Source organism: Colletes latitarsis, chromosome 8, assembly GCF_051014445.1.
Source record: "Colletes latitarsis isolate SP2378_abdomen chromosome 8, iyColLati1, whole genome shotgun sequence".
Classification (NCBI taxonomy): Eukaryota; Metazoa; Arthropoda; class Insecta; order Hymenoptera; family Colletidae; genus Colletes; species Colletes latitarsis.
The window spans coordinates 30,772,474-30,800,028 of record NC_135141.1 but is presented as its reverse complement, the minus strand read 5'-3'; the positions used below and the strand labels follow the sequence as shown (position 1 = coordinate 30,800,028).

The 27,555-nt window shown below is 38.1% G+C and overlaps 6 protein-coding genes across 10 annotated transcripts in view; 2 read left to right on the top strand and 4 right to left on the bottom strand.

Annotated features, from left to right (window-relative positions):
• Evi5 (ecotropic viral integration site 5) overlaps positions 1–27,555 on the top strand; it is a 472,270-nt gene that overhangs the window by 55,244 nt on the left and 389,471 nt on the right. The window lies entirely within an intron of this gene.
• LOC143344280 (uncharacterized) lies at positions 854–7,256 on the bottom strand. Of its 2 annotated transcripts, none has more exons than XM_076770165.1 (6): positions 6,455–6,919; positions 5,404–5,635; positions 4,938–5,099; positions 3,947–4,154; positions 3,672–3,867; positions 854–3,579 (listed from the first exon to the last, which is right to left on the bottom strand). In XM_076770165.1, the coding sequence occupies exons 1-6, from the start codon at positions 6,487–6,489 to the stop codon at positions 3,387–3,389; spliced, it is 1,026 nt and encodes a 341-aa protein (XP_076626280.1). In that variant the 5' UTR covers positions 6,490–6,919; the 3' UTR covers positions 854–3,386. The 2 variants fall into 2 exon arrangements, with proteins under 2 accessions (XP_076626280.1, XP_076626281.1); XM_076770166.1 differs by lacking the exon at positions 6,455–6,919 and adding an exon at positions 6,980–7,256 and having other exon boundaries at positions 855–3,579.
• Sec61beta (Sec61 translocon subunit beta) lies at positions 7,872–9,086 on the bottom strand. Its single transcript, XM_076770167.1, has 3 exons — positions 8,787–9,086; positions 8,498–8,694; positions 7,872–8,365 (listed from the first exon to the last, which is right to left on the bottom strand). Exons 1-3 carry the CDS (start codon positions 8,787–8,789, stop codon positions 8,278–8,280), a joined length of 288 nt encoding a protein of 95 aa, XP_076626282.1. The 5' UTR covers positions 8,790–9,086; the 3' UTR covers positions 7,872–8,277.
• On the top strand, positions 14,508–16,427 carry LOC143344660 (uncharacterized). Its single transcript, XM_076770925.1, has 3 exons — positions 14,508–14,846; positions 14,957–15,878; positions 15,951–16,427. Exons 1-2 carry the CDS (start codon positions 14,697–14,699, stop codon positions 15,767–15,769), a joined length of 963 nt encoding a protein of 320 aa, XP_076627040.1. The 5' UTR covers positions 14,508–14,696; the 3' UTR covers positions 15,770–15,878; positions 15,951–16,427.
• On the bottom strand, positions 16,757–19,299 carry LOC143344661 (tax1-binding protein 3 homolog). The gene is made up of 3 exons (XM_076770926.1): positions 18,637–19,299; positions 18,211–18,339; positions 16,757–18,134 (listed from the first exon to the last, which is right to left on the bottom strand). Exons 1-3 carry the CDS (start codon positions 18,691–18,693, stop codon positions 17,946–17,948), a joined length of 375 nt encoding a protein of 124 aa, XP_076627041.1. The 5' UTR covers positions 18,694–19,299; the 3' UTR covers positions 16,757–17,945.
• The window catches only part of Dscam3 (Down syndrome cell adhesion molecule 3), a 180,059-nt gene continuing 175,146 nt past the window's right edge, over positions 22,643–27,555 (bottom strand). The window contains exons 30-35 of one of the 4 annotated variants that reach the window (XM_076771880.1): positions 27,299–27,522; positions 27,059–27,227; positions 26,754–26,917; positions 26,578–26,680; positions 25,784–25,990; positions 22,643–24,662 (exon numbers count right to left, since the gene is read on the bottom strand). In XM_076771880.1, coding sequence (XP_076627995.1) covers positions 24,611–24,662; positions 25,784–25,990; positions 26,578–26,680; positions 26,754–26,917; positions 27,059–27,227; positions 27,299–27,522 — 919 coding nt within the window. In that variant the 3' untranslated portion in view covers positions 22,643–24,610. Of the gene's footprint in view, positions 24,663–24,685; positions 25,220–25,783; positions 25,991–26,568; positions 26,681–26,753; positions 26,918–27,058; positions 27,228–27,298; positions 27,523–27,555 lie in introns of those variants that run through there. The other 3 variants (XM_076771883.1, XM_076771884.1, XM_076771881.1) reach the window with 3 other exon arrangements.

Sequence of the window (27,555 nt, the reverse complement as noted above, 5' to 3'; positions counted from 1 at the left end):
TTTTATTATCACATTACATTTGAGTTAATTCCTATGTTTCCATTTTATTTCGTTCTGTTTCACTCTGAATAACAGGTAATGTATACCAGTGTTCCCCCAGCTTTCTCTGACTCATGATCTTCTGAATTTTATTTATCTTAACAAAGTAGTTATGATTTAATATTTTCATTATTCGATTGAATTTTTCGAAGTCAGATCTCTCTTCATAATGTGTAGTTCGAGAGTGCAACATTTTGATAGTAAACGAAAACTATACTTTCCTCAATTTTACTACTATTCCAAAAATGTTCTTTTATCAAGACGTTTGGAAACGATAATCCTTTAAATAATTACATAACCTATTTGATTCGAAATAATATTGGACACTAACTTTCTGAATTATTGTTAGAAATACAATTATTGTCAATAGGAGTATATAATGATGATGGAGGTCATTAATAGTAGCTAGAGAGAGACGCGAACACTGTGTAATGACGATAGAAAATAGTGCTTCTATACTAACACAGAATTAAAGTAGAGGTAGGTCTAAATTTCTGTCAATTTGAGCAAATGGGACGCTTGATTGAAAATTAATAAATTCTTTTACATATATTTTGTTATAAGATCAATAGATACGAAATATTTTTGAGTAGTTGATTTGATCAATAATTTATATGTTTTTTATACTTGCGTTGTGATGTATAAGTCCATAACAGCACTCAAGGATCACTTTTGCTAAGATTTTCATTAAAATTAATTATTTATCAATAATTTTTGGAAACGATACATCAATTATTAATCACACATAACCTATATTCTATGCAATTCAAGTAATATCGTGCCACTAGTTTTCTAAATCGCGGTAAAAATGCTCTGATATTAGTAGGAATTTACAATAATAATGAAGCTCGCTATCAAGAAATTAGTAGAATAGGAATATTGTGCAATGATAGACAGCTCAAATATTAACAAAAGCATCGAATGATAATAAGTATTTCCAAATAAAGACGGTCTATTCAATCGACAGAGATTTATATAATTTTAATAAATTGGACCACCGATCGAAAAATACTAAAATCATTCATTCGTGAACTTAAATGCAGATACTAACAAGTATAGATACATAGTATAATTGCAAACTTTTACGACAAACACAATGGTATTAATTGGCTTGGAGGGTGAATTTCTCGGATTAAATAAAAGCACAATTGGACCAACTGTTGTTTATTATCTAAAATCTGAAGGTTTACATAACAACAAACGGTCGAAACGATTCCTGAGGATCGTTCGTAATGCAACATTTTACGTCTAATTTGGCGCAATTTTCAACTATAGCTGTATTCTTTCTCAAACGTTAAAATTGGTAACAGCTAACTAATTTGACATCTTTTTTTTACGACGAAGAGTTAAAAGCAACTCTTGTAGTGACTTACTTTTAAAAGAATACAGCTAATAATACTCTTTGTTTATTAATTATCGCTGAACCCTTTTAACAACGTACTACTCGGCACTGGGATATGTTTTATATTGCTATAATTTATGTTATATACAAGAGCGGATTCGGTAAGATGTAATAAAGGTGTGCAATTTTCGTCTGGAAATCAGTAGAATGGAATGTGTATCAAAATTAGTGTAAGACTTACTATGATAATAAAGATGTTTGTATATTAAGAGATCAATATTCGATTTTCGTAAAACATCGATTTGCTTTCTATACACAGTAAGCTTCTTCTAAATTTTCTTCCAGCCATATTATTTTGAAGTGATATTTAATTTTGTATTGTAATATCTATAGAAAATATGTCAACAGACTTATAAGTGAACATTAAGTAACTTTAGTTGTTGGGAAGTTAGTTTCCTGAAATCAAGTTACTAGATATGTAAAAGTAGACATAAGCATTCTACAATACATGGTCCCTATTGGTCCAAAAATATTTTCAATTATATTTTGCAATTATTAAGGTGTTAATAACCTCTTTCTCGCAGAAATTGAATTTTGTCTTACGCAGAAAAAAGTACGTTGCATTAACAATTATTAATTAAGAGAAAACACGTAGAAGTTAAAATTATAACAATTAGTGCGTATTACATACTATTTTCTAATATTTTCGTTGGAAGTTTTCGTGTAAACTATAAAGCTTTTAGTTTTTAAGTGTATCGCATATTTACTTCTGTAATATTTATTAATCTATGCTATTAGTCTAAACATTGTGATGATCTCGGTTTCAAATCGAGAGTATCATACCCGAGGTAGTGTAATTACGAACCTAATTCCTTAGGTAATTCAAACTTTTTATTTATTCCCTAGCATCTTTTAAAATTCTCTTCTTGAGATATTATAAATTTTAATCGTTTATTAATTTCTTTCGGTTCAGTAAAAAGCATCAAATAATTTTATTCGTAATTAAATTTAATTCAATGTAAAAATCTAAAATTTTCTCAGTTTGTCACCTTTGATTTTTTCTTTATATATTCAAAATATTGTAATACACACAGCTGTTGTAATTATTTTACTTCTATTTTTCTACTTGACAAAATGTTCTGTATTTTCTGCATTGCCTTAACTTACCATTTATTAGTAATTGCTTTTTGAATTGTAAGAAATTCTATTGCAATTTATACGACCAATGAACTAATTACAACTATAGTGATGAGAATCATAAATAATACCTTAGGTTAAAAATGCAAACAACTCTATGTCATTGGAGCTGACTATCTCTCAAATGCAAAAATACATAATAAAAATACACATTTCTTTATTTCTTTCGGTAAATCAACATTTAAAAGGGGAAGACTACAAAAATAAAACGTAAATAAATAATTTCAATGCTTAAGGATAATATTTCAATGAAGGGCATCTTAAATCCACTCGAATTATTATTCAACGAGTCAAGAACTATGGTTTAGAACAACAAGATTTAAATTTTTTCCGTATAATCAAACAGTTTTATCAGTGGTTTCCAAATTTTATTTGGATGGCGCCCTCTCATTTTTAAGCGATTTAAGGTTTGAAACACATCCTAAGATCGATGCGACTTAAAGGAAAATGTTTAAATTATCTATACTTTTTGTAACAAACATATTGCGGCCCCACCCTGTACTTTGGAAAACATTGATGTAAATTGTGTCACCTCTGCAACTCAGTAAGTTTGAATATTCAGGTCTCTATCAACACGATAGACACACAGTGTCATAAAACTTGATACATACTTCGATTTTTGACTAGAATTCCACAGCTTCTGTTCGAATAATCTCACTCTCAAGCGAGAGGGATAATTCTAAAGAATCGTTCGAGCGGTGAGATGCGAATAGTCGAATCAACCTCTTTAAAAGGCCGTGCTGGCCGTGGCCGTTGTATTCGACTGCACGCCGGACTCCGAGTTTGGACGTCCGGCGTGTGGCTATAGCTACGTGGACGCGGCAAGGCTTATCGATGTCGATTCGGTGACAGCAGCTCGTGGTTTTACGTTCAGTGAATCGTAAAGTGGGAATTCGCAACAGAAGAGACATTTCAAGAAATGTGGCACCTCGACGTAGATGGATGGCGGTATTGGTATCAGCGGTGACGTAGACTGTTTATAATAACGATACTCTGCATTGCTGGAAAACAACCAAACAATGAAGATATTAACAGTCTGAACATTTAAAGATTCTACCGGGAAATCTGTATATGCTGCACACTCGACACGTACTCTCGATAGCGTTCGTCGGAAGCTCTTTCCAACAGAGGCATTCCGGACAAGAATAGAATGATGAAAGTTGTAAAAATCGGAGAAGCTATAGCGACCCACTCGGCGCCTTCAATTACATTCAACGATATCACGAAAATGCCCCACCATACTACTATCTCTCCAAAGTAATTCGGATGCCTGGACAATCGCCATAAACCTACAACAAAATGTAACAATTGATCAACAACGAGATCGAATGATCGAATACTGTCGGACTTGTATATAAAAATATATACCATCGTTGCACCATTTGCCGTTATTCACTGGATCCTGTTTGAATGAAAATTTTTGCAAATCGGCATACGTCTCAGCTAATAACCCGGTGATGAAGAGACCAGTGCCGGCGCTGTCTAACGATGTCATAGTTTTGGGAGCCGGGGGAATTTTGTGTCGCGGTGAATTGATGATGATCACTGGTAGACTCACGACGTACACCCATACCGCCTGTGAACACGTTTCTAATTAGCTGAAAATAATTCAATACAGTATCGCCAATGGATAACTTCATTATTGAATGTGCTGCATCTTCAGATTGTGATATCTAAGTTTCATAGTTTCAATACTACTAGGTACATCCATTAATAATTATTCTTCGGACGATTCAAGCAGCTTTTAGATTTTCAATATATTGTTTATTCAGAACGATTGCAATCGCTATTTTAGTTTTATTCAAATGGCTTGAATCGACTGAATCATTATTAATTTCGTCATTCCACGAGCTATATTTAATTTTGATACTGCATTCAGGTCGTGAAGCCTAATCTTATTGGAATGTCTGCATATTGGGATACATATATTCCTATTTGGCAACCTCAATCTAAATCAATAGAATAGCAGCATATTTGGCAGTGAGTACTGCATCATAAGTAACATTGTTTCTGACAAATGGTTCTGGATGTTACATAAATCGAACAGCAGATATTAAAGATCATCTAGTGAGACTAGGGAATTGCTCTGTACATTTTCATTTAAAGTATATATTTATTTGTGTCACATCAACTACACCTAGGTGATTCTTAACGATGATAGTTTAATACTTTTATACTTTAGGCCAGGTGTTTCCCTATTTTTTGGAGGGCACTCTCCTAGAAAAAAAAAATAGTGTTCCTTTTCATTTCTATTACGTAAAAATTAAGAGATCTCCCCAGGAGATCGAACCTATAGCTTAAAACATGGACAAAGTGATCAAATTCCAAGAGAAAATTTATAATAACCGATCGCTATTACCTGAAACGTCCAAAATACAGCAAAACGAATCACGTTGCTACGGCGATCCTCGAACCTTTTATCGCGGCCAATCTTGATGATCCGATATAAAAGATAACCGGACAGACGTACACCCCATAAGCAGACGAATACGGTGACCATAAGCTGCCGACTGTCGTAAGGCTAAGAGACAGAAGATAAAAATGGGTAGGGTCGTATAAAAAAAATAGTACATTAGAATTTAAAGGGGGACATTTTCAGTTACGAATTTATGGGAATGTCTGTACCATTGTTATAGACGCAACAATGTGTTCCGATTGTCTCTTAGAAACAAACGATGTTACAGAAATAAACGATCGCGATAGACACGGCACGTTTCACGATAGAACTTGTACCTATCGAGCTTCTCATTGTAGGTTCGTGATTTATGCAATTCGCGCGTGCATTTAATGCCCACGTGTGCAGAACCAGTTTATAATTAGAGTACCTTGCCCACTTGGCCGAGAAAGAATGTGAGAAGGGCGAGGATGATAAAGTTCGTGCCGCCGGCGAAGTCCGTTAATTTGTCCAGCTGGAAGGTCGCCGCGATCGTGAAAAATATAATCTGCATACCGACGGTGACGATCGCGCTAACCGCGAAGTGGTCCTCGTCCAAAATATCGACCGCCATTGATCCTCTTTGATTACCCTCCCCTCCGCCGGATGAACTATTTTCGAATCTGGAATAGTTAATTACGCCGTCACATTAGATTACATTATGTTATAAATTTATATTCCTTGCGTTATTCCGGAAAATGTTTTCCATAAGATTCAACGATATTTTACAAGGACAAAATAATTAGTCGTCAGGGACGGTCTTGGAGCTTCTATTTTTTAATTTTATCAATCGTGAAATAAATAGGCAACAGCACCGTATTATTTGATTTTAATCCTATTTTTATATTCATCTGTTATTTTCCTTTTATATCGCTTATTTAAAAACAATTTCTGTTCGTTTTAAATGATATTTTTATTCCGCGTTAAATTCGACCATGGCTTGCCGTTTTAATTGACAGTTCGTGTTTATAATTTGTGTTGCTAGTAGTATAGATAGGACTTTGATCAGACACCGGAGATAGTATACTGACAAAGAAACACGACGCCCGATACTTTTGCAATTCCTTTTTATTTCATAAACGACAGGTCTTGACACTTCTAGATCATAATATACAAACAAATTTAAATAGTTTATTACTACTATTTTAAATAATGGAGACTTCTTGCACGAATAATTTCGAGTTATAGCGAATCCCTTGATCTTTTCGAATAGATTCTAATCAGTATTATTTGAGTTGCTGCTTCCGCAACGCTGACCGTCGCAATGCAGTTCATTTCGTTCACTATCTTCTCGACCAAACGAGAAGTTATCGGAAATGAGATCGTATTGTTGATATCACTTGAAACACCTTCATATTTTATACATTAATAGATTATCGAATGCTTACAGCGATAAAAATAATTATCAATATCGGTGAAAATCATAATTCTCTACTACTCACCGTTCTTTGAAACTTGCGATTCGAAATTTTTGCATCGTGCGATCACGAAGCGATAAACTTTATTAGATTTTAAACTAACAATACAATAGACGAGTCCTCTCGAAAGCTTCACCAATATACGTATTACGAAAATAATTAATTCAAACAATATTCTTTACAAAATATCGTATATATTATTGTATAGTCAATATCCAGCGATTTTGTTAATTTTTAACATGAACATCGTCGAACAACGAGTTCTTCGGTGTTTCCGACAACAGACAATGTCAGCACTGTTCACAACCTCGACCGTAGGCGGCTTCGCTAAAAAACGAAAGCGCCGATATATTCATCGTTAAACAAACAACCGTCACTGGCAGCTACCACGTCGAAGTAAAATACAAATCACATCTCGATCGGATCACTCCCAAACGATAGTAACGCGGTCATTTCGTTAGGTGACAGTGTGACTCCCGAAGCGTCGAGTTTCATGCCAACACCGTGCGAGGGGCGCAAGATGCATTGTCAAGAGGAAACAACGATTACCTCGAGAGAAACGAGCCTCATCCTAGCAATTATCAGAGCGAGCGGATCTCACCGACGTTCCACCTTGACGCGGCGACAGGCAGCGGCAGGACTACGAGGGGACATTCAATGTCGAGTCTAAAACGAGAAACCCATGATCACGTGCCTACGAGCCGACGGTCGAACTGCGAGCGCATCGTCGTGCGGACACTCTTCTCTAGCTCGATCCTTTTCTCGTTAGAAGCAGTCTCCCTCTGGTCGGTAGCTTATGGTGTCGATCCACTAGGTCTCTGATTTGCGTATCTTCGACCTACAAGGGTTTGCAAAAATGCCCTTTCCCTCATGGTCCATGCTATCCGTATTTTACATTACGACTTTGATCGATTCGATGCATTCAAATTTTATTCAAGTATTTTATTGCATATTTTACTTTGGAGAAAGTACATTATTTAGTACACTTTAAGTAAGAAGCAAAATTAGAGCAAATTTTAAAGCTCGAATCCCTTTTCTATGAGTAAATGAGACGAATTTTAGAAATAAAGAACGTTACCATTGATTTTATTTTAAATTTAGTCTAATGCAATTTTCATTATACCGTTACAGACGATTATACAGATCACGCAAGGTCTTTTCTCTTTATAGTTGCCCGTTTCATAAAACAATACAAGATTTCTCAACCTCGTTCGATTGATTTATCACGATCGCTTCTATTTTCGCAGCGTGCGCTGCAATCCGCGCCCATTCGGCGAGGAATCAATACGTATACGCGAGCGCGAATGAATTTCCGGTCAAATGGAACATGGCGCACTATGGAACCGCCGGTGATCGAACATAATTTAATAATACTCATCGTGTTATTTATTATAATCAAGCAGGAACAAATATAGAAAACGATCGATATATTATCTTACACTTTTTAGTCGAATTAGGAATAATTTATTATAATATTGTACATTATATTATTAATAGTAACATTACAAACAATAACGAGTATGTCTTATCTCCGTCACATATTATGCATAAATACAATTAGCTCTGAGAAATCTTACAAATGTTACAAAATTCGGTTTGATGGAAGTAAACAATTACAGTGGAACTGTAGAAGATCCATTGTACGAAAATGCAACTTATGAGAAGTAGTTGATTCCATTTAAATGAACTAAGAAATGATATTAAAAGTATAGTAAGTCTTCTTGAATCACGCTTGAACTCCCCCTTCCCATCAGTGAATTAGAAACTTAGATTTTTGTAGATTTTCCTAAATATACCATACATTTTTCTGTGGTTACTCCAATTCTATATGGAGTTCACAATTCAACTTAAGATCTAGTGTATTTGCCCCAAATGTGAAGCATGAATACAGAAGCAATGAAGAGGAGAGACATCACAAGTACGGGCACTGGTCCTCTGTAACCAAATATATTATTAATAAAGATTTTAATAGATTTTGGGATTTGGAAATTGACTGGTCTATGGTTTAGGATTAAAAGCAACTTTCTGTAGATGCGACAGATGCCACTGAACGTTATATTTACTTACACTTTGATACCAGGGGAGTCATCTGTGTAGAACCTCCACATACCACCAGAACCAGCTCCAGTATTCCTATTTCTGGTTGAAGTGGACGAAGTAGTTTTCCTCTGCCTAACAGTTCCGCTACCACCTGTTCTAGGTGCTATAGCTTTGCTAGGCGAGCGACCAGCGGCTCCGACCGAAGTGGAACTAGGTGCAGGAGGCTTGAAAAAATTAAACAAAACACAGCAATAAGCGTTTTCGCGTTAACAAATCTGCATCAAACCCAATAATTATGTCCCGTCGAATTCCTCACCATTGTGTTTATGTATTTGTTGACGTTAGTACGTAGACAAGTTCCAGATGATTGCGATTGAGTTTGTTCAGCGACAATCTGTAGTCACCTCTAAGTCTACCGATTAATAAGAAACCTTAATTTATTTCGTTTTCTTAACACGCGTTCTTTTATATCGAAGAAATATCGAAGCAAGCTTCGTGTTAAGCAACACAGTTACAAGTGCACTTCCCTCCAATGCTTAGTTCGAACGTTTATCGGCAGTGTGAGATAGAATAAGAAATGACGTGTCATTTACGTTCCATTCACGTGGTATACTGTAGACACGTCATCATGCGTTGTAAATTCAGTGACGCGTCGTTCAATCAATATGCCGCGTTTTCATGACGCGTAATAGCAGTGTGTTATATTAAAAATTTGTTTAACACGAATATCTTTTCTATAATTAAGACTACAGAACGAATGAAACATGATAATGATACAACTTTATATAATATTTGTTCTGAACTTTGATTGGCTAGTGGCTAAGAATATTATTCTAAATTTCGAATCGCTTCATGGGAGTCGAGAGAGAAAGGCTCACATTTGCCTCCTCGCTCTTGAACAACTGACATCCGACCTCCCGTCAACAGTAATTTTTACTTTACGACCTATCTAGGCATACAGTGTCTAAAGCTTATTGATATTATAATAACTATGTAATTCACTGTATATCTATATATATCAAGACGACATCTACGATAAAACGCCCAAGTTTGCTGAGAAATAATTCACCTTTTTGCCCACTAGATGGTGCTCCAATTATTTACGATCGAAATCTAACTTTAATTTATTTATTAATGTAACAATAGAGTACTCAATAATTTATATTACTTGTAAATGCTTCACTATTAACGCCAAAGGGCTAAACTTGTCTAGAAACAGTCTTATTCTTGTCAGAAGATATCGCTAACCTAAGACACAGGTTAACAGGTGTCTTCTGACAAGAATAGTGGCTAAAGCTTATTATTATTATAATAATAAAGTAATGCACTGTTATATATATATATACGTCCTCCCCAGAACTAAAATAAATTTATATACTTGGAATTTATATACACAGAATGTTTGTTATCCCTATTTTAATAACTTGTTACTAGAAAGAGTCATTAGATCCCTTAGAATACAAAGTAACTGCGAGACAATCATACGTTAGCTAGTCTCTTTGGGATTATGGGAATTGAACAGGACTTCTATACGTAGCATGAGGAATCCCATATGATTTTAACAATGGCCAGTGGCTTAGCTAGATCATAGTATTTTGATGTTGTTTTGTTGGTTCAAATAATTAGATTTCGAGGCAATATATTGCATTGTATTTATTAAACAAATAGAGATCTTAGGCTCACAAAGAAAGACATATTTGTAGTTTGCATGTTTCTTTCGACAAGTACATGGTTTCACATCGCGTCAAGCATAATACATATTAACTTGAGATTATATGTACTTCATTCTAATTAATAGTGTCTAAATCTTCTTGCTATTATACTAACTACAGTAGTATCTACATAAGAGACTGCATTCTTGCCCACTTGAGTGTCCGTTTAGTTTGTCCGCGATTCTTCCTATGCATAAGTTAAAGAAAGTGTGACCCACCGGTGACCCATCAAAACGCTCAAGTTTGCGTGGAATAGTTCGTTACCTTCAACGCTAGATGGCGCTTATTTCTCGACCTCGAACCCTCTGGTGCTAAAACGCCCAAGTTTGTCGTGGAATAGTTCTTATCATTAACGCTAGATGGATTTCTCGACAAGCTTGGGCGTTTTAGCACCAGAGGGTTTGAGGTCGAGAAATAAGCGCCATCTAGCGTTGATGGTAACGAACTATTCCACGACAAACTTGGACGTTTTAACACCAGAGGGTTTGAGGTCCAAAAACGAGCGCCATCTAGCGTTAAAAATAACGAACTATGCCACGCAACTTGAGCGTTTTGATGGGTCATCGATGGGTCACACTTTCTTTAGCTTATGCATAGGAAGCATCACGGGCAAACTAAATGGACACAGTCAGAGATGCCAGAAAGGTACCGAAGGTGCTCTCTCACACTATGTCAGATCACGCGTACATGAGCGCGTGGAGTTTCCGAAACCCGACAAAGACAAAATGACATATGCCTTCTCTCTCGATTCACCGAAGCTGCCCAAAGTAATTTCGGACCACCTCGTGGGAGTCGAGAGAGAAGGGCTCACACTGCAGGTATTTCTGATAATGTATAACGATTAATACTTACTACTGCATGCCCCTACAAGTCTCTGCTTGCCTTTGCAGGTTTCTGCTTGCCTGTGCATGCCTTTGCTGGACTTTGCTGAACACTGCTGACCACCCCTGATGCTTCTGACATCGTATAACAATTACTACATGCTACTGTTCGCCTCTGCTGATCTCTGTTTGCCACTGCATGCCTCTGCTCGTCTCTGCTGACCGCCACTGCCCATTCCTGTTACTTCTGACAACGTATAACGATTACTATTTGCTACTATTCGCCCCTGGTGATCTCTGCTTGCCACTGCTGGCCTCTGCTGACCACCGCTTATATTTCTGGCAACATCCAACGATTACTACGACTTCTGCCTTCCTCTGTTAACCCCTGCCAGCGTCTCCTGACCTAAGCTGGCCTCTGCTGATCGCTGCTGACCACTGCTGACCACCCTTTATATTTCTGACAACCTATAACGATTACTACTGACTTCTGCTACACTCTGTTGGTCTTTGCTGATCTCTGTCAGCGTGTGCTTGTCTCTGCTGAGCTTTCCTGGCCTCTGCCGTACGCTACTGACCACTGCAGGTATTTCTGATAATCTATAACGATTAATACTTACTACTGCATGCCCCTACAAATCTCTGCTTGCCTTTGCAGGTTTCTGCTTGCCTGTGCATGCCTTTGCTGGACTCTGCTGAACACTGCTGACCACCCCTGATGCTTCTGACATCGTATAACAATTACTACATGCTACTGTTCGCCCCTGCTGATCTCTGCTTGCCACTGCATGCCTCTGCTCGTCTCTGCTGACCGCCACTGACCACTCCTGTTACTTCTGACAACGTATAACGATTACGACTGGCTACTGTTAGTCTCTCCCAGCCTCTGCTGACCACCGCTTATATTTCAAACAACGTACAATGATTACTATTGACGTCTGCCAGCCTCCGCTGGCCTCTGCTGACCGCTGCTGACCACTCCTGTTACTTCTGACAACGTATAACGATTACTACTGACTTCTGCCTGCCTCCGCTGGACTCTGCTGACCGCTACTAACCACTCCTGATATTTCTGACAACGTATAACGATTACAACTTGCTTCTGCCTGCCTCCGCTGGACTCTGCTTGCTTCTGCATGCCTCTGCTGGCCTCCGTTGGCCTCTGCTAGCCTCTGCTGACCACAGCTGACCACCCCTAATGCTTCCGACAACGTATAACGATTTCTACTTGTTACTGCTTGCCCCTGCTGGACTCTACTTGCTTCTGCATGCCTCTGCATGCCTCTGCTGACCTCCGTTGGCCTCTGCTGACCGCTGCTGACCACTGCTGACCACTGCTGGCCGTTGCTGACAACTTGTGACATGATGTAATATAATATAATATGTTTATACGTATTAAAGTTTTGTATAATGTAAATCTATGACAATAAATGATATAATTTTAAAGTATTCTATGTGTTCTTATCATTTTTTACCGTCCTTTTCCTCTCCAAACATTCTCTTACCTATAAGATGCGTACCACCTTCTTTGCAAGTGCACCAGCATTTTAGAAATGTTCCGGGAACTTTGGAAATCCGAATTTGACCTTGACCTTGGCCCAGTTTCGAAAGTGGGTCAAGGCCATTCGAATCTTAGAAAAATTCCGGGCGCTTCGAAAATCCGGATGGCCTTGACCCAATTTCGAAAGTGGGTCAAGGCCATTCGAAATTTCAGAAATCTTCCGGCCGACTTGGAAACCCGGATGGCCTTGACCCAATTTCGAAAGTAGGTCAAGGCCATTCGAAATTTTAGAAATCTTCCGGCCGACTTGGAAATCCGGATGGCCTTGACCCAATTTCGAAAGTAGGTCAAGGCCATTCGAAATTTTAGAAATCTCCGGGCCAACTTGGAAATCCGGATGGCCTTGACCCAATTTCGAAAGTAGGTCAAGGCCATTCGAAATTTTAGAAATCTTCGGGCGCTTTGGGAATCAGGATTTGGCCTTGACCCAGTTTCGAAAGTGGGTCAAGGTCACCGGCATTTCAGAAAACGCTCCGGGCACTTAGGAATTCCAGTTTTAAGTAGGGAAACGGTTTCTTATAACTAAGGGAATAATGGGAAGAGGAAAAGAAAGGTAAAAGTGACGAGAACACATAGAATTCTTTGCAATTATATCATTTATTGTCATAGATTTACATTATACAAAACTTTAATACATATAAACATATTATATTATATTACATCATGTCACAAGTTATCAGCAACGGTCAGCAGTGGTCAGCAGCGGTCAGCAGAGGCCAACGGAGGTCAGCAGAGGCATGCAGAGGCATGCAGGGGCAAGTAGAGTCCAGCAGGGGCAAGCAGGAACAAGTAGTAATCGTTATACGTTGTCAGAAGTATCAGGAGTGGTCAGTAGCGGTCAGCAGAGTCCAGCGGAGGCAGGCAGAAGTCAGTAGTAATCGTTATACGTTGTCAGAAATATAAGCGGTGGTCAGCAGAGGCCAGCAGAGGCTGGGAGAGGCTAACAGTAGCCAGTCGTAATCGTTATACGTTGTCAGAAGTAACAGGAGTGGTCAGCAGCGGTCAGCAGAGGCCAGCGGAGGCTGGCAGACGTCAATAGTAATCGTTGTACGTTGTTTGAAATATAAGCGGTGGTCAGCAGAGACTGGGAGAGACTAACAGTAGCCAGTCGTAATAGTTATACGTTGTCAGAAGTAACAGGAGTGGTCAGTGGCGGTCAGCAGAGACGAGCAGAGGCATGCAGTGGCAAGCAGAGATCAGCAGGGGCGAACAGTAGCATGTAGTAATTGTTATACGATGTCAGAAGCATCAAGGGTGGTCAGCAGTGTTCAGCAGAGTCCAGCAAAGGCATGCACAGGCAAGCAGAAACCTGCAAAGGCAAGCAGAGATTTGTAGGGGCATGCAGTAGTAAGTATTAATCGTTATGCATTATCAGAAATACCTGCAGTGGTCAGTAGCGTACGGCAGAGGCCAGGAAAGCTCAGCAGAGACAAGCACACGCTGACAGAGATCAGCAAAGACCAACAGAGGGTAGCAGAAGTCAGTAGTAATCGTTATAAGTTGTCAGAAATATAAGCGATGGTCAGCAGAGTCCAGCAGAGGTAAGCAGTAATCAGGAGCAGTCAGTAACAGTCGCTGTATGGTGTCAAAAGTTGTCGGGAGTTCCGCACTTTTGTCAGCACTGGTCATCAGGAGTCATCTGAGGCAAATAGAAACCAGGAGTAATTTGCAGAGTTCAGTTATGAACTCTAGGAAAGGCAAGTTAAAATACCTGGGCAGTCGAGATTCCGAATCGTATGCCGTAGACGGGAGGTCGGATATTAGTTGTTCAAGAGCGAGGAGGCAAATGTGAGCCTTTCTCTCTCGACTCCCACGAGGCGGTCCGAAATTACTTCGGAATAATCGAGAAAGAGGGCATGTGTCAGTTTGCCTTTGTCGACTTTCCGAAACTCTACGAGCTCACGTACGCGTGATATGTCATAGTGTGAATAGTGCACCCGGTGCTCAATCTGGTATCTCTGCCGTAGGGCATCAAACCGTAATTGCGTATGCTATGAATTTCTCTCTACAGTATTTTAGTTTGTTCTTCATTTTTTAATTTCGTGGGGGAGTGAGCAATTGTTTAAATTCTCCGGTGGGGTTTGTCGTAATGACGTAATACTTGAAAATCTGTTTACTAGTGTTGTATTGATATGACGCTGTGCTGTGCTACGAACTGTCCGAATCGTTCTTTTCAGAAAGTTATGAAAAGAATTCCGAAAGACAAGGAGTTACGGGCAAAGTGGATACATCAAATTAATAGGCCAAATTTCAAGTTTGGCCCGAACCATTTCATTTGCGAGGTAATCGATCGATGCTCTTTCCATTAACTTTTAACTAACCAAAATGTGATAACTAGAAGCTATCATTTCGTGAAAAGTATTTATTTATTTGTATTATTAAATATTTACAGCTTCATTTTGCACCTACGCAATGGGAAAACAGAGCTGCCCGGCGGCTGAAAAAAAATGCAGTGCCTACACTTTTTTGCCACTGTTCCAAAAAACGATTGCATGGCAAGTTATTCGAAAAATTAATCGATGACCACCGCTATTCGTCGTCTCCTCTTCCAGCTACAAGAGTGTTTTCACCTGCAAGAACAGTTACAGAATTAAATCACTTGTGTTATAACGAGAAAGAAAATCAAAAACATAAGAACCTAAAGAAAATAGGTAGACCATCGAAAGGAAGTGGACTTGAACATGAAGTTGGTTGTCCTATGAAGCTTCGTGTAATAGATCATGATTACACAATGATGTTACCCATTCATACTGTCAGAAATGGAATTGTACCTATCACAAACAAAACTGAAACTGTAAAATTACCAGTTTCAGAAGAGAGTACAATACAGAAGTCAAGCATGGAAAATACTCATGTTAATGCATCAGTAAAAATGCCTTTCAATAATTCATCGATAAAAGAATCTCCTGGTAATACAATGGCAAAACTGTCTTCCCTTCCCCCTGAAAAAAGTCTTACAGAGCATTTATCTAACAATGGAAGCACGGACTTTGATCCTTTAGATGAACATTCTGTTGGTACAATAGAAATTTCATGTTCAACATCTGATGTAGTAAAATGTGGAAAAAATGATGATATCACGAATAAGTTAAGAAATGAAGTTATCAGGTTGAAGAGGGAAAAAGCTGTATTTAGAGTTCGACTTTCCAGGCTTCAAAAGAAATATGACAGTCTTACTAAATTGTTGAGTGGAAAATTTGGATAAGATTAGATAGATGCTTTACACGTAGAATGTATCAAAAGGAATATACTGATACTTATTGCAAAAATTCAATTGATGATGCATGACACTTAAAAAATAATTCTTGCTGATGGTAGGTATATTTTTGTTGAAACTGTCTAATGTAATGTTATTCGTCCATGTAACAAACTCATTTTTATTGCAGTTACGTAAGATGCGATATCGGGATTCCCCAAATTTCAGCTCTAGTGGAGTCACGTTATATTACTGTAGCCAGGGCTGTAGGAAAGGACAATTTTTAGAAACGGCAATGTAGATACTAAACGTCCCTTCTATGTGATGGAAGAGCGGCATTCGCGTGTGTGAAAATATGTATGAAAGAGTATCCGATCGGGCGGCAATGTATAAACATTATGTTCTATCCATGGATTGTGGCTATCCTAACATGTTAGTATTGTGCAATTTATACAATTCATTACCCTTTTAAAATATGCAAAAAGAAATAGATAATGAAAGTTTTCTATTGGAATAATTTGGGGATTAATTGTTTTAAATTTAAATGCCCTCAGTAATTCTTGGATTCTTGCACACCTTAAATAAGGAAAAATATTTAAGTTACACAATATACAATAATTTTTTCATATGTTTCTATATTAATCATGTTTTTGGCAATAAATAACATATAATTTTCATATAAATGTAGATCTGTGTATTGATCAAATTAATGCATGTAATTTGTCACACTGAGGCTCTATACAAAAAAACCTTAACTTACTACATACATGCACACATAATAATTTATGCTCTACGGTTTCTTTTTAACTTTCATGTTAGCAGACTAGTTACAAAATTGTGACAACATATTACATTTTTTTATAAAACAATTTGATGTTTCGATCGTGATTATGGTAAAAACTTCGGGATACAAAAGAAAGTTGTACGTATAACAGGAACTTTTCCTTTTGTTTCACTTATTGTACATTGAAGCCAATAAAAAAAAAAAAGAATGCGAAATACAAAGTGTTGTTTCTCTTATTTGTAAAAACACACACGAAGATACATTGAACCATTCATTATTGGTCAAAGTAACAAATTTACAAAATAGAAAATTCAATATTTCTATTGGTCTCAAAATTTACAATCTTAATTATTTTCTGTACATTTCAATAAGTAGCAGAAAATGTTTTATAAATGCTTATAAATGCAATAGTTGCATGTATCTTCACTTATTCACGTAAGTTACGTGCGTACTAAATGTAATACTTATTAAATTAAAACAATGTGTATTGTATGATTGTTTCGGTCATTGAAGAATGTTTTAAATGCATAAATTTGAAGTATTTCGTTTGAGTCTTACAATACTATACTGACATACAAAATTTTGTAAAAAGTATGTGTGTATTTAAACTAGTGTAACTCCATTATGCTTTGGCATTTTTGTTATACTTTACAATATAGAAATACTTAAAGAATTAAAATATCATGACTTTCATCCATACAACTATTTCTGTCATTTAAATCGATCGGGAAGTTTTTTTTTTCAACCTTTTGTTCAAATAAATTTCATCCTATGAAATCTGTTTTGTATACCAATATATACATGACAGTGAGAAATATTCATACGGATCTCATGTAGTAGTTACTGTTTGGCACACGAAATATTGTAAATTTTGATATAGAATAAACATTATACAGTATGATTTTTAAGCAGGCACATGTAAAATTATGTTCTTCAAGCATAATTCTACACGATCGTAAGCATCATTAACTGTTGTACGACATTACCAAGAAAACACTTCCATACAATTATTCTTTTTAACAACAATAACGAACCATAACAGGATTTTTATACATATATATCAATCTATTGCTCTAATGCTCTAATTCTACTGTAATGGAAGATGAATAATGTAATGCCTGCAAAGTAAATATCTCAACGAATATCGAGTATGCGCGAATTAACATTATGACCCTATTTCAACTGGAATCTTCGCCACTCGGTACCGATAGTTTATAAAAAAAAAAAAAAATAAAATAGCAAATATTTGATTCTTTTATTTTTGTGTAAATTCGAGGTAATCTTACTATTGATTATAAACTAATCTGATATTTGGCAGACATGTAGCTCAAATAAGTTGACTCTGTGTATTAGAGTGAAATAAATACTTTTCTTATATCGTGTAGATTTTTCATTTGGTATTTAAGTACTGGTCACACCTTTGCGAGCTACTAATAAATTTAATACTGGATGTTTTCTGATGTACGATACTGCTTTTTTATGAGTGACCATCGTAAAATCATACCCGTTGCACTGCAAAATTTTATCATGCATTCTGAGACCACTTTTTGCTGCTGGTGATCCTTCGTGTACTTCAGTGACGTATATACCCTAAAATCAAACAAAATTAAATAGAAAACAATATAGATTATGTTTACAATATCTATGTTACGTTAATTTTCCTTACATTATCTGTATATCCCTGTGGACTTTTCCTAAAATCTTGATCAATTCCACCGCCTATTTTGAAACCACATTTCATTACTTCTTCCCCGTTTTCATTAATTTCTGTTTCCTTGTGTAGAGTGATCGGTATCTAAAGAACGTAAGACATATACAATATTAAATCAACTTGCTATCAATTGCTGACTAATCTTTTGATAACAATTTCCTTGGACAATATATCTGTCGCAGAATGGACGTTAAATTTCATTTAATAATTTGTAATTTCCAAAGAAAATTTTGCTTTTATTCGTACACGTTATGTGTCAATAAAATATATAAACAAATAACAGTACTCAGGAAAAATGAACGTCCAAAGAAGATACGACAATTGTCGATAGAACGTGCATGAAGTGTCGAAGGATTAAATGCAAATAATCGAGATACGTACGCTTAAACATTCCATAGCGGTGCCAGCCTGATGCTGAAAAGCCATTTTCGCACACATAATGCCGAATCTTGTGGCTTTAATAAGTTCAAATTGACAATTACTTTCAATAATTTGACGTGATCGCCGGTCGTACACACACAATAGATATCGATGTAACAATGTCAGGATTAACGTAAATTTATAAATGCAATCGAGAACGTGATAGAAAATATTGTAAAAATGATCACGTTCACTTCAAATACGTGATTAGATAGCTGATTAACGACGATCAAGCTCTGCGTTGTTGAGGATCAGTTAAGATAATTTCGTCTTCGCATTGACAGCCATACGTACTGGTGAACGTAGACAGGAAAGCATCTTTGCGATATATGCACCGTAAATAGTGCAGTAGCGTTCAGAACTCAGTAACACCGCCAAAATTTGAACTGTCAAACGCTTACGATTATATTAATAAAAAATTGAAAGTCACAGTACACATTTTCCATGCATTTTGTTTACATTCTCTTCTAACCTTCCCATTAATTCCTTAATTTTTATAAATTCTAAACTTCCATAATTCCTTATAACAACACCGAATATTATTCGAACCTGTTTAACATCTAATTAAGTTCCTTAAACATTTTTCTACACATTCTTTCATGCGATTAAATGGTTATAAACGATTACTGGATGCGATAATTACCTTACCTTCACGTCAAAAAGTGACAAAAATATGTGTCGCCATCTAATATCAGGGATTCGAACTGCTAAAATCGTGCCAGGATCACAGAATGTGTAAGGAGGTATCCGGAGTACAGGTTCCCCCACTCCTGCTACTCTTGTTACGCAGTACCTTGATTATTCGCTAATAACTCTTTTTCTGAGATTAAAATATGAACTTTTAGAATTGAAGAATGTAGTATGGACCCTTGACAACATTCAAGGATACTTTTTACAACCCTTCCGCCCGTAATTAAATAGTTATTAACAAATATCGGAAGCCGAAATAATTACGGCTGTATTACTGTCTGCTTTAATCGATGAATTCTCAACTTTTCAACAATAACACACGTATTTCCGCTATTAGAGAACCAAGTAGACATCCCTGGGAACATTCAAGGACCGATTTTGCAACGCTCCTCGCTCTAATTAATTAGTTATTAGCGATAGATCCCTAAGGTGTCGCGTTAAAAGGTTAGAAACTGTGTGCCGACTTCCGATATTCGTTAATAACTATTTAATGAGGCATGACATGGTTACAACAGGTATCCTTGAATCTTGCCAAGGGTTTATACTATATTCTTAAACTCTAAAAGTTCATAAATTAATCCCAGAAAAAGCGTAATTAGTAAATTACCGAGCAGTGGTTCGTTACAAGCAGCGATTTATTACGATATGTATGGTGGCGCCATCTAGTGATGACAACAGCGAACTATGTACTTCTTCATATACAATGAATCACTGCTCGATGATTTACTAATTACGCTTCTCCTGGGATTAATTTATGAACTTTTAGAGTTTAAGAATATAGTATAAACCCTTGGCAAGATTCAAGGATACCTGCTGCAACCCTCATATGCGTTATTAAATAGTTATTAATTGATATAGGAAGTCGGCACACAGTTTCTAACCTTCTAACGTGACACCTTAGGGATCTATCGCTAATAACTAATTAATTAGAGCGAGGAGCGTTGCAAAATCGGTCCTTGAATGTTCCCAGGGATGTCTACTTGGTTCTCTAATAGCGGAAATACGTGTGTTATTGTTGAAAAGTTGAGAATTCATCGATTAAAGCAGACAGTAATACGGCCGTAATTATTTCGGCTTCCGATATTTGTTAATAACTATTTAATTACGGGCGGAAGGGTTGTAAAAAGTATCCTTGAATGTTGTCAAGGGTTCATACTACATTCTTCAATTCTAAAAGTTCATATTGTAATCTCAGAAAAAGAGTTATTAGCGAATAATCAAGGTACTGCACAACAGGAGTAGGAGTGGGGGAACCTGTACTTCGGATACCTCCATACACATTCTGTGATCCTGGGACGATTTTTTTAGTTCGAAACCCGTTCTTAGATGGCGATACTATACGTTAGCACCAATTCGTGGGGGGCAAGGGGAACTGTCCTCAGGATATCTACTATAACATTCTGTGATCCTGGCACGAAATTCTTAGTTCGAAACCCGTTCTTAGATGGCGATACTATACGTTAGCACCAATTCGTGGGGGGCAAGGGGAACTGTACTCCCCGTACCTCCTATATAGCTAATGCATTAATTACATGAAATAATGTATAGAGAAATGATTGTAGAACTTGGAATAATATTTGTAGTGGTTATAAGGTAAAAATTAAGGAATTAATGGGAAAGGTAGAGGAGAATGTAAATAAAAAGAATGGAAAATACGTGCTATGGCTTTTTATTAATTTCTGTAATTTCTATAATAAGCTTGAGTGGCTCTGTGCATATCGAGTAAGATTTGGGTGGTCCAGATAGGCATTTCCATTGTCAAGCGTTCAACAGAAAGAAACGTAAGCATGGTTTACAGGAAAAAGAAATTTTTTTCGCTACTCCTACGATGAGCGTACAAAAGTGAGCCTTCAACTGCCGTTAATCCTTTGAAGAATTTCCCCTCGTTCTCTTTCGCTAATAAACAGGCGAACCCAAACGAAATGCTTTCTTTCGATACGTTTATTTTTTTTTTTTTTATCTATCTACTCATCGAGAAGTACAGTACATGGCAGCAAGTTTTTCAACTTTCAAGTTTTTTGAGCATAAAATTAGTGTTCGTGTGCAGCGTGAGACGTACGGGTCGATCCTCTCGAATAGCGTTGAAACTGTTTTTTTTTTTTTTAATATAATCAAGAGTTTCGAAGCGAATCGAGGGGATCGATTTGAGCTGGTCCTGCACATCGACGATAACCGTTTTAAAAAGTACATCAGCCTTCGAAGGCGCGACACAGGGATACAAAATTGAATTTCACGCAATAAATGTCTGTCGTTCTTTATTAACACGCTGAGTTTAGTATATCTTGTGAAAGTTCGACGCTTCGATGAGACATTCGATCGATTTATTTATTTTTTTTTTTCATGTTAACCATAACGGACGATGATTAAATTCATCTAGTTCGCTCACGGATACTTATACGAGGATATGATACATAAAGCCTAAGTTTTCACGGTTCTCATGTACAATAGTACGCTGTGGCTGGGCCACGCGACGAGTTCCTGTATATCACACGCATTCTTCATGCACTCTCTCTCGAAAAACATCATTTCCCTAATTTCTCGTCCGAATTTCATCTAACTACGGATCACGATTTCCGACTACGACGAAGACTCGCTATAAATCATACGATCGCTGCTCTCGTGCTTAGGTTGGTGCATGGATTCGATTTTGCCCATCGCGTCTGTACAAATCAAGCACGTAGTTACATGTGTGACAAATCGATATCATCATTAGAGGGCATACTCTGCATATTTCGTGTCTAAATTCGGAATTCAGCGTGTTCGTTACGGGGTCCGTTTAATTGGTAAATTAGCGTACGTACGTTTCGCGCCCCAATAACGAGGCGCGCCATAAAAAAGTCCGTATAAATTTGAACAGCGTTGGAAGAACATTCGGTATACACCGTGTACACGTTAGTATTATTAATTATAGCGAAGGGAGGAACTTGGAGAATCGAAGGTGTAATCTAGCAAACTTTCGTAAGACGTTTAAACGAAGTTGATTTGGCAGTTTGTCGGTTAACATTAAATTAAGGTACCGATACGAATAGTGAGCGGTAGCCTCGTATAGTTTATAGCATCGAACGCTTCGATGCAATTGAGATTTTCGTCAATGGTTAATACGAGTGTTTAGTCCCTAAAAAGTGTGATCCAGTCTGTTCGATATTATCGATAGAAACATACAGAGTATTCGGCTAATCCTGGGAAAAATTTTAATGAGAGATTCTAGGGGCCAAAATAAGATGAAAATCAAGAATACCAATTTGTTGATTTTCATCTTATTTTGGCCCCTAGAATCTCCCATTAAAATTTTATTTAGGGGTGGCCGAACACCCTTTATCTCCGTTATAAAAGAATGAACTTCGATTGAAAACGAATGTCGATTACGCTTGGACGAGTCTTTCTCTCTCTCTTTCCGAGAAAATAGACGAAGTATGCCCTCGTTTCCGTAAAATCAGTTTTGGCAGAAATCAGCGTAAGCGTAGTTAATTAGCCTCGAGAGCCACCGTTTCGAAAACGATGCTCGAGGATCGGACTAACACGATACTGGCGTTGCACGAGTCCCATATCGGTCCGCGAAACGGACAAATTTTGAAAATTCGATAGATCGATTGTCGTGAAATCGACCCGAGTTTCGCCCCCGGAAGGGGCGATGTTTTACCTTTTGCTATTTCATGCATTTCCAGAAAAATAACAATCGATCGATATTAATATTCTATCTATCGTTCGATATTAATTGTAACGTTGATAATTCCTCGGCTACCTTTTATTCGAAACCTTTTTTCTTTTGAAATTCTTCGATGCGGGCGTAGCAAAAGGTTAAACATTAATATATTTATATAGGCTATTTTACAAAACGGCTCCGCGTGCCGTTGCGCGAATGGAAACAACGCGTTGCTTAAAACTTATCTTTGGCATTAATTGGATGATCGAGGTCGTTCTATGTCAATAAATTGTTCGCCCCTCTAAATATGATGCGTACATGTATATACACCCTTAAAACGTACTGTTATAATCTGTTTCGATCACACGTCACGATCCCTGATCGAGACCGCGCGCCTCGACGCGATCGTTCGATCCTCCAAACAAGTTTTATTAACAAAATCGGTTCGAAACAAACGTCGAAGCGCGCGGTCGCGTCTCGTTAATGCCGATAATTAGGAATATTGTTACAATTGGCTCCGTCCTAAGCAGAAACATCGTTGCAATACGCTTCCTCGACCATTTTGAAACGATTCTGCGAAAAATTTGTTCATCGATTCAATACGGATCGCGAAGCTATCGTGAATGGGAACGCGATCGTCAGAATTATTAAAACGATCAAATCAAACTGCTGGACTCTTATTATTTATATAATTCCAAAATTTTCGAGGTTCGATCTCATAGGGACTTTAAATTGATAAATAGCAAATCCGTGGCATTATTTATCTTGTAATCTCAGTACAATTTGGTATAAATAATTCACTATCTGTAAAGTGATTAACTAAAAAAACGTTCCCTCAATGATCGTTTAAAAATCTAAACGATGCTTCTCGACGATGGCAGTAAACGATTCTCGATGTTCGTTTTTCGATTGTACAATAGGGCTGGGACTATTCGAAAATGTTAATACACTATCGTTGATCGAAAATTACTATTATTTTTCCCTTGAAACGAAATTAAACGTGGACAAGTTTCCTCTCAAATCAAAATTAACGTTCTCCCGGATATCTACATTCAATATTCAATATTTCTGTTGAAATAGTCTTTTCTGATTAATTTTTTTTTTATCAAAGTACAAATGTATAGAATATCGTTCATAGTAGCCAAAGTATTCGATTAATATTCGACCAGTCCCAACTCTGCTATACAATTTCCGGTGCAGCGTTACTAACGGTACGCAAGACCTATACTATACAGTAGACGATTATAATCGAGTGTAGTTCATTATCCATCGGTAAATTGACTTGTTTTCCTTGTGTTTCCAACCGTTAGCGCAGAGTTATCCCGTGGATTTGTTCAAGTCGTGCATTTTTTCTAAGACACCTAAGCGTTTGTCGTACTTTCATGTATGGTCGTTTCCTATCGTTTCGTTTGTCGTGTCTCTTCGAGAATAGTCTAGGAAATTTCGCGAATAAAGTGGACATTATTCCTCGGAGTACTGTCGCCACAGTACGAATCGTACACGCAATTTGGCATTCCGTAAGACGCTTAGGCGATCGACAAAAGTTTACTATTCCATTTACATCGTCCAGCGAAGATTCCCACTAGAATTGCTAAGTCTCGATCATACGTGTATAGTGAACTCTTGCCTCTCTTGTTCCTTCCTTTGCTGATATCTGAAACGAAGTCCGTGCAACAAACATCGTTAACATTCGGATTTTATCGTTGCTAAGAAAAAATATATATATATATATATATATTATTTGTAAAGGAAACGCTAATCTTAGAACCAGAGAAATGTTGTACCATTCGAGTGTCAAAAGTCTCACAGCTAGTGTTCTAGTCAGTAGTTAAAACTTCTAGGTGGATTCTAGGTGGTTAGTATATGGTGTAAAAACTAGTATTTCATTTCCGTGAGTTATTGAATATATTTGGTGTGGCTTCTTGTAATCCTAGGATGACTTCTGTCGAGTTTGACTATCCGGTGTGTCTTCGAATTTAATACTTTAATCGAATTTGTCGTGTCCATGGGGAGAAACGTAACGCAATTAAGGAGAAATCTTTGTTTTCTAATCTGGTCGGGCATCGGAATTAATTGGCATCTCAAGGCCACTGAAGAGGAGCCATCCCATCATACTGTTTGGCTACCCCCACCACTCCATCTCGAGTCTCTTTCCTCCACCCATAGCGTTTGACGGAAAGCGCCAAACCTGCAGACACGCGTTCTCTGCCTCTGAAAGTAGACATCGTACCTGGTATGATTCATGGCTGGAACAGTGACCTTGAACAGCCAATATTTTCTGTCTCGAACATTGAGCATTCGTTTCGTCGATCTTACGATTTTTATCGTAACGTATTCTCGCGAGCACGAGTGCCGTCTTAACCCATCAAGTGCCAAAGTCAATTGTCAATTGTAAAATGAATTATTTGGAGGTCCTGTTGGTGAGATGGAAGGAAAAGGATAGGGAGAGCGTTTCGTCACGGGTCTCCTAGCAGACACCACACTAATTTTGGCATTTTGAATCTTTGACACCCCCGATCGAGGCACGTTTGGACTTTTAATTGGGACGCTGGTACTTAATGGATTAAGCGTACGGAACAGACCCAGTGTTTGACGTCGGGATTCGCAAATTAATAAGTCTAATGGAAGTCGAATGGAAAATAAGCGAGAGAGATAGAGAGAGAGAAGTGAACAGGATTGTTCGAGACTCCAGAAGTCCTCCTAGGTTTAAAGATCAATAGAAAATGGATCTCAACGTGTCAGCTTACTACGGTCTACGGAGGTTCGTGTCGATACCTAGCGAGCATAGATTCGACGGCCTCGATCGGCAGTCTACCCAAGCTGCCGCCGTGGCGGGTCCCGGCTGACAGACCTTGCCAGTCGCGATCACGGTCACGGTCACGCTCACGGTCACGATCACGATCACGGTCACATTCTACGTCGCTCAATTCGCGGCTGTCGCTAAACCCGCTTGGCGGCAACAACGTCATGTCCTCCACCGAACTACGCACAATAAGATCAGAGAAAAACGTCTTAGGGGGTTGATTGATTAACGGAAAGACGTGAAAGATTCGCCGTTATCGGACCCAATCGAGCTTGTAAATTAATTTGAACTGATTCTAAACCAAATCATCGTTCGTTTTGCACAATGGAAGCTTATCGTTGCGCTGGTTAATCGTCGCTCAGTCCAAATTAATTTGCTGGAATCAAATTTTTTTTACAGCTACGCTATTCAATTCTTTTCACACTGGTTAACGAAGAAACGTTTTTAATGCAACTATTTTGTAAAATCTAGTGTATATACAGGGGTGTTCGGCCACGCCTGGGAAAAATTTTAATGGGAGATTCTAGAGGACAAAATAAGACGAAAATCAGGGTGGCCAAACACCCTGTACATATGCAATAATTAATAGTCAATGTCTAGAATGAACACGGTCCGCTTCTTTAGAGTCGTTCTCGTTTCTTCAGAGTTCACTATTTTTCCCCATTACTCATTCTGCATCGGCACGAGACCGATAAGACCGTGATAGTATTAATATTGTATAAAATCAGGACTGAGTGCTATGTGGAAACAAACAAACCTTGGCTACCTGCGAGTGGACCGGCTCGGCTGTCGGCTTCGTCGTCTCGCAAGCGAAGGCGATCCTTCGTTGTTGGATTCTGTACTCGACTCCACGCCTCGTGAGAACACATCTGCGAAACGAAATTCTCAATCAATCACCGATGCAGTCGACGTGGGATGACCGTTGTAAAAATTCGAAAGTACCTCTGCAAGGTTTCACTGGGACCCTGTAACTAGGTCCAGCGCATTCTCCGCAAGGACTTCCGGACGTGTCGCTTCCGGAACCTTGTCGACTGGAGCGCAACTTGCTTTCGGCTTCCGCGATGCTCGGGAAGTATCGTTGCTTGTGCCACCTTGGCGTTTTAGACCTGCGCGTGAAAGAACACCAGAAAGAGGCAGAGAAAAGGGTACGGAGCGGGACGTAAACGTTCGAGCAGGAGGCTTGGACTTCGTCGAACTCGAGACATGCACGCGATGCAAATGCGAAAGGGTCGAAAGAAAACAGTTACCTTTCGAAGTCTACGCTGGACCTCTCGTAGTCGATCGTATTGATGTCTTCGTTCTCCAAATGCCCGAACGTTTTGAACTGCATCGTGTAGTCGAGGGTGGCGGTCGTCACTGAACGATTTTCCCTCCCCGGGACGCTAAACGTCGCGTACGGACTTATTTCGTACATTTCTGCCGGAAATAGACGTGTTTGACGATACACTAGACACTTGTAATCGACCATACGAATAACAATATGGTACCTGATCCATGATCATTGGACTTGTGATTCTCCTGCTTCACCGGGGAACTAGTATAAACTTGATGGTTTCGCCTGTTGTCGCGTTCCGCCGTCGATTTCAACTGCACGGTCGACATGCAGCTCGACAGATGATGATGTTGCTGATGTTGCTGTTGCTGGACGAGCCCCAGTCCCGACTGTTGGTTCTGTTGCTGTCCAGGAAGCATCTCCCCCAAGTAATTCGTCCTGAAAATAGAAATTTACCTCATGTACACTTTT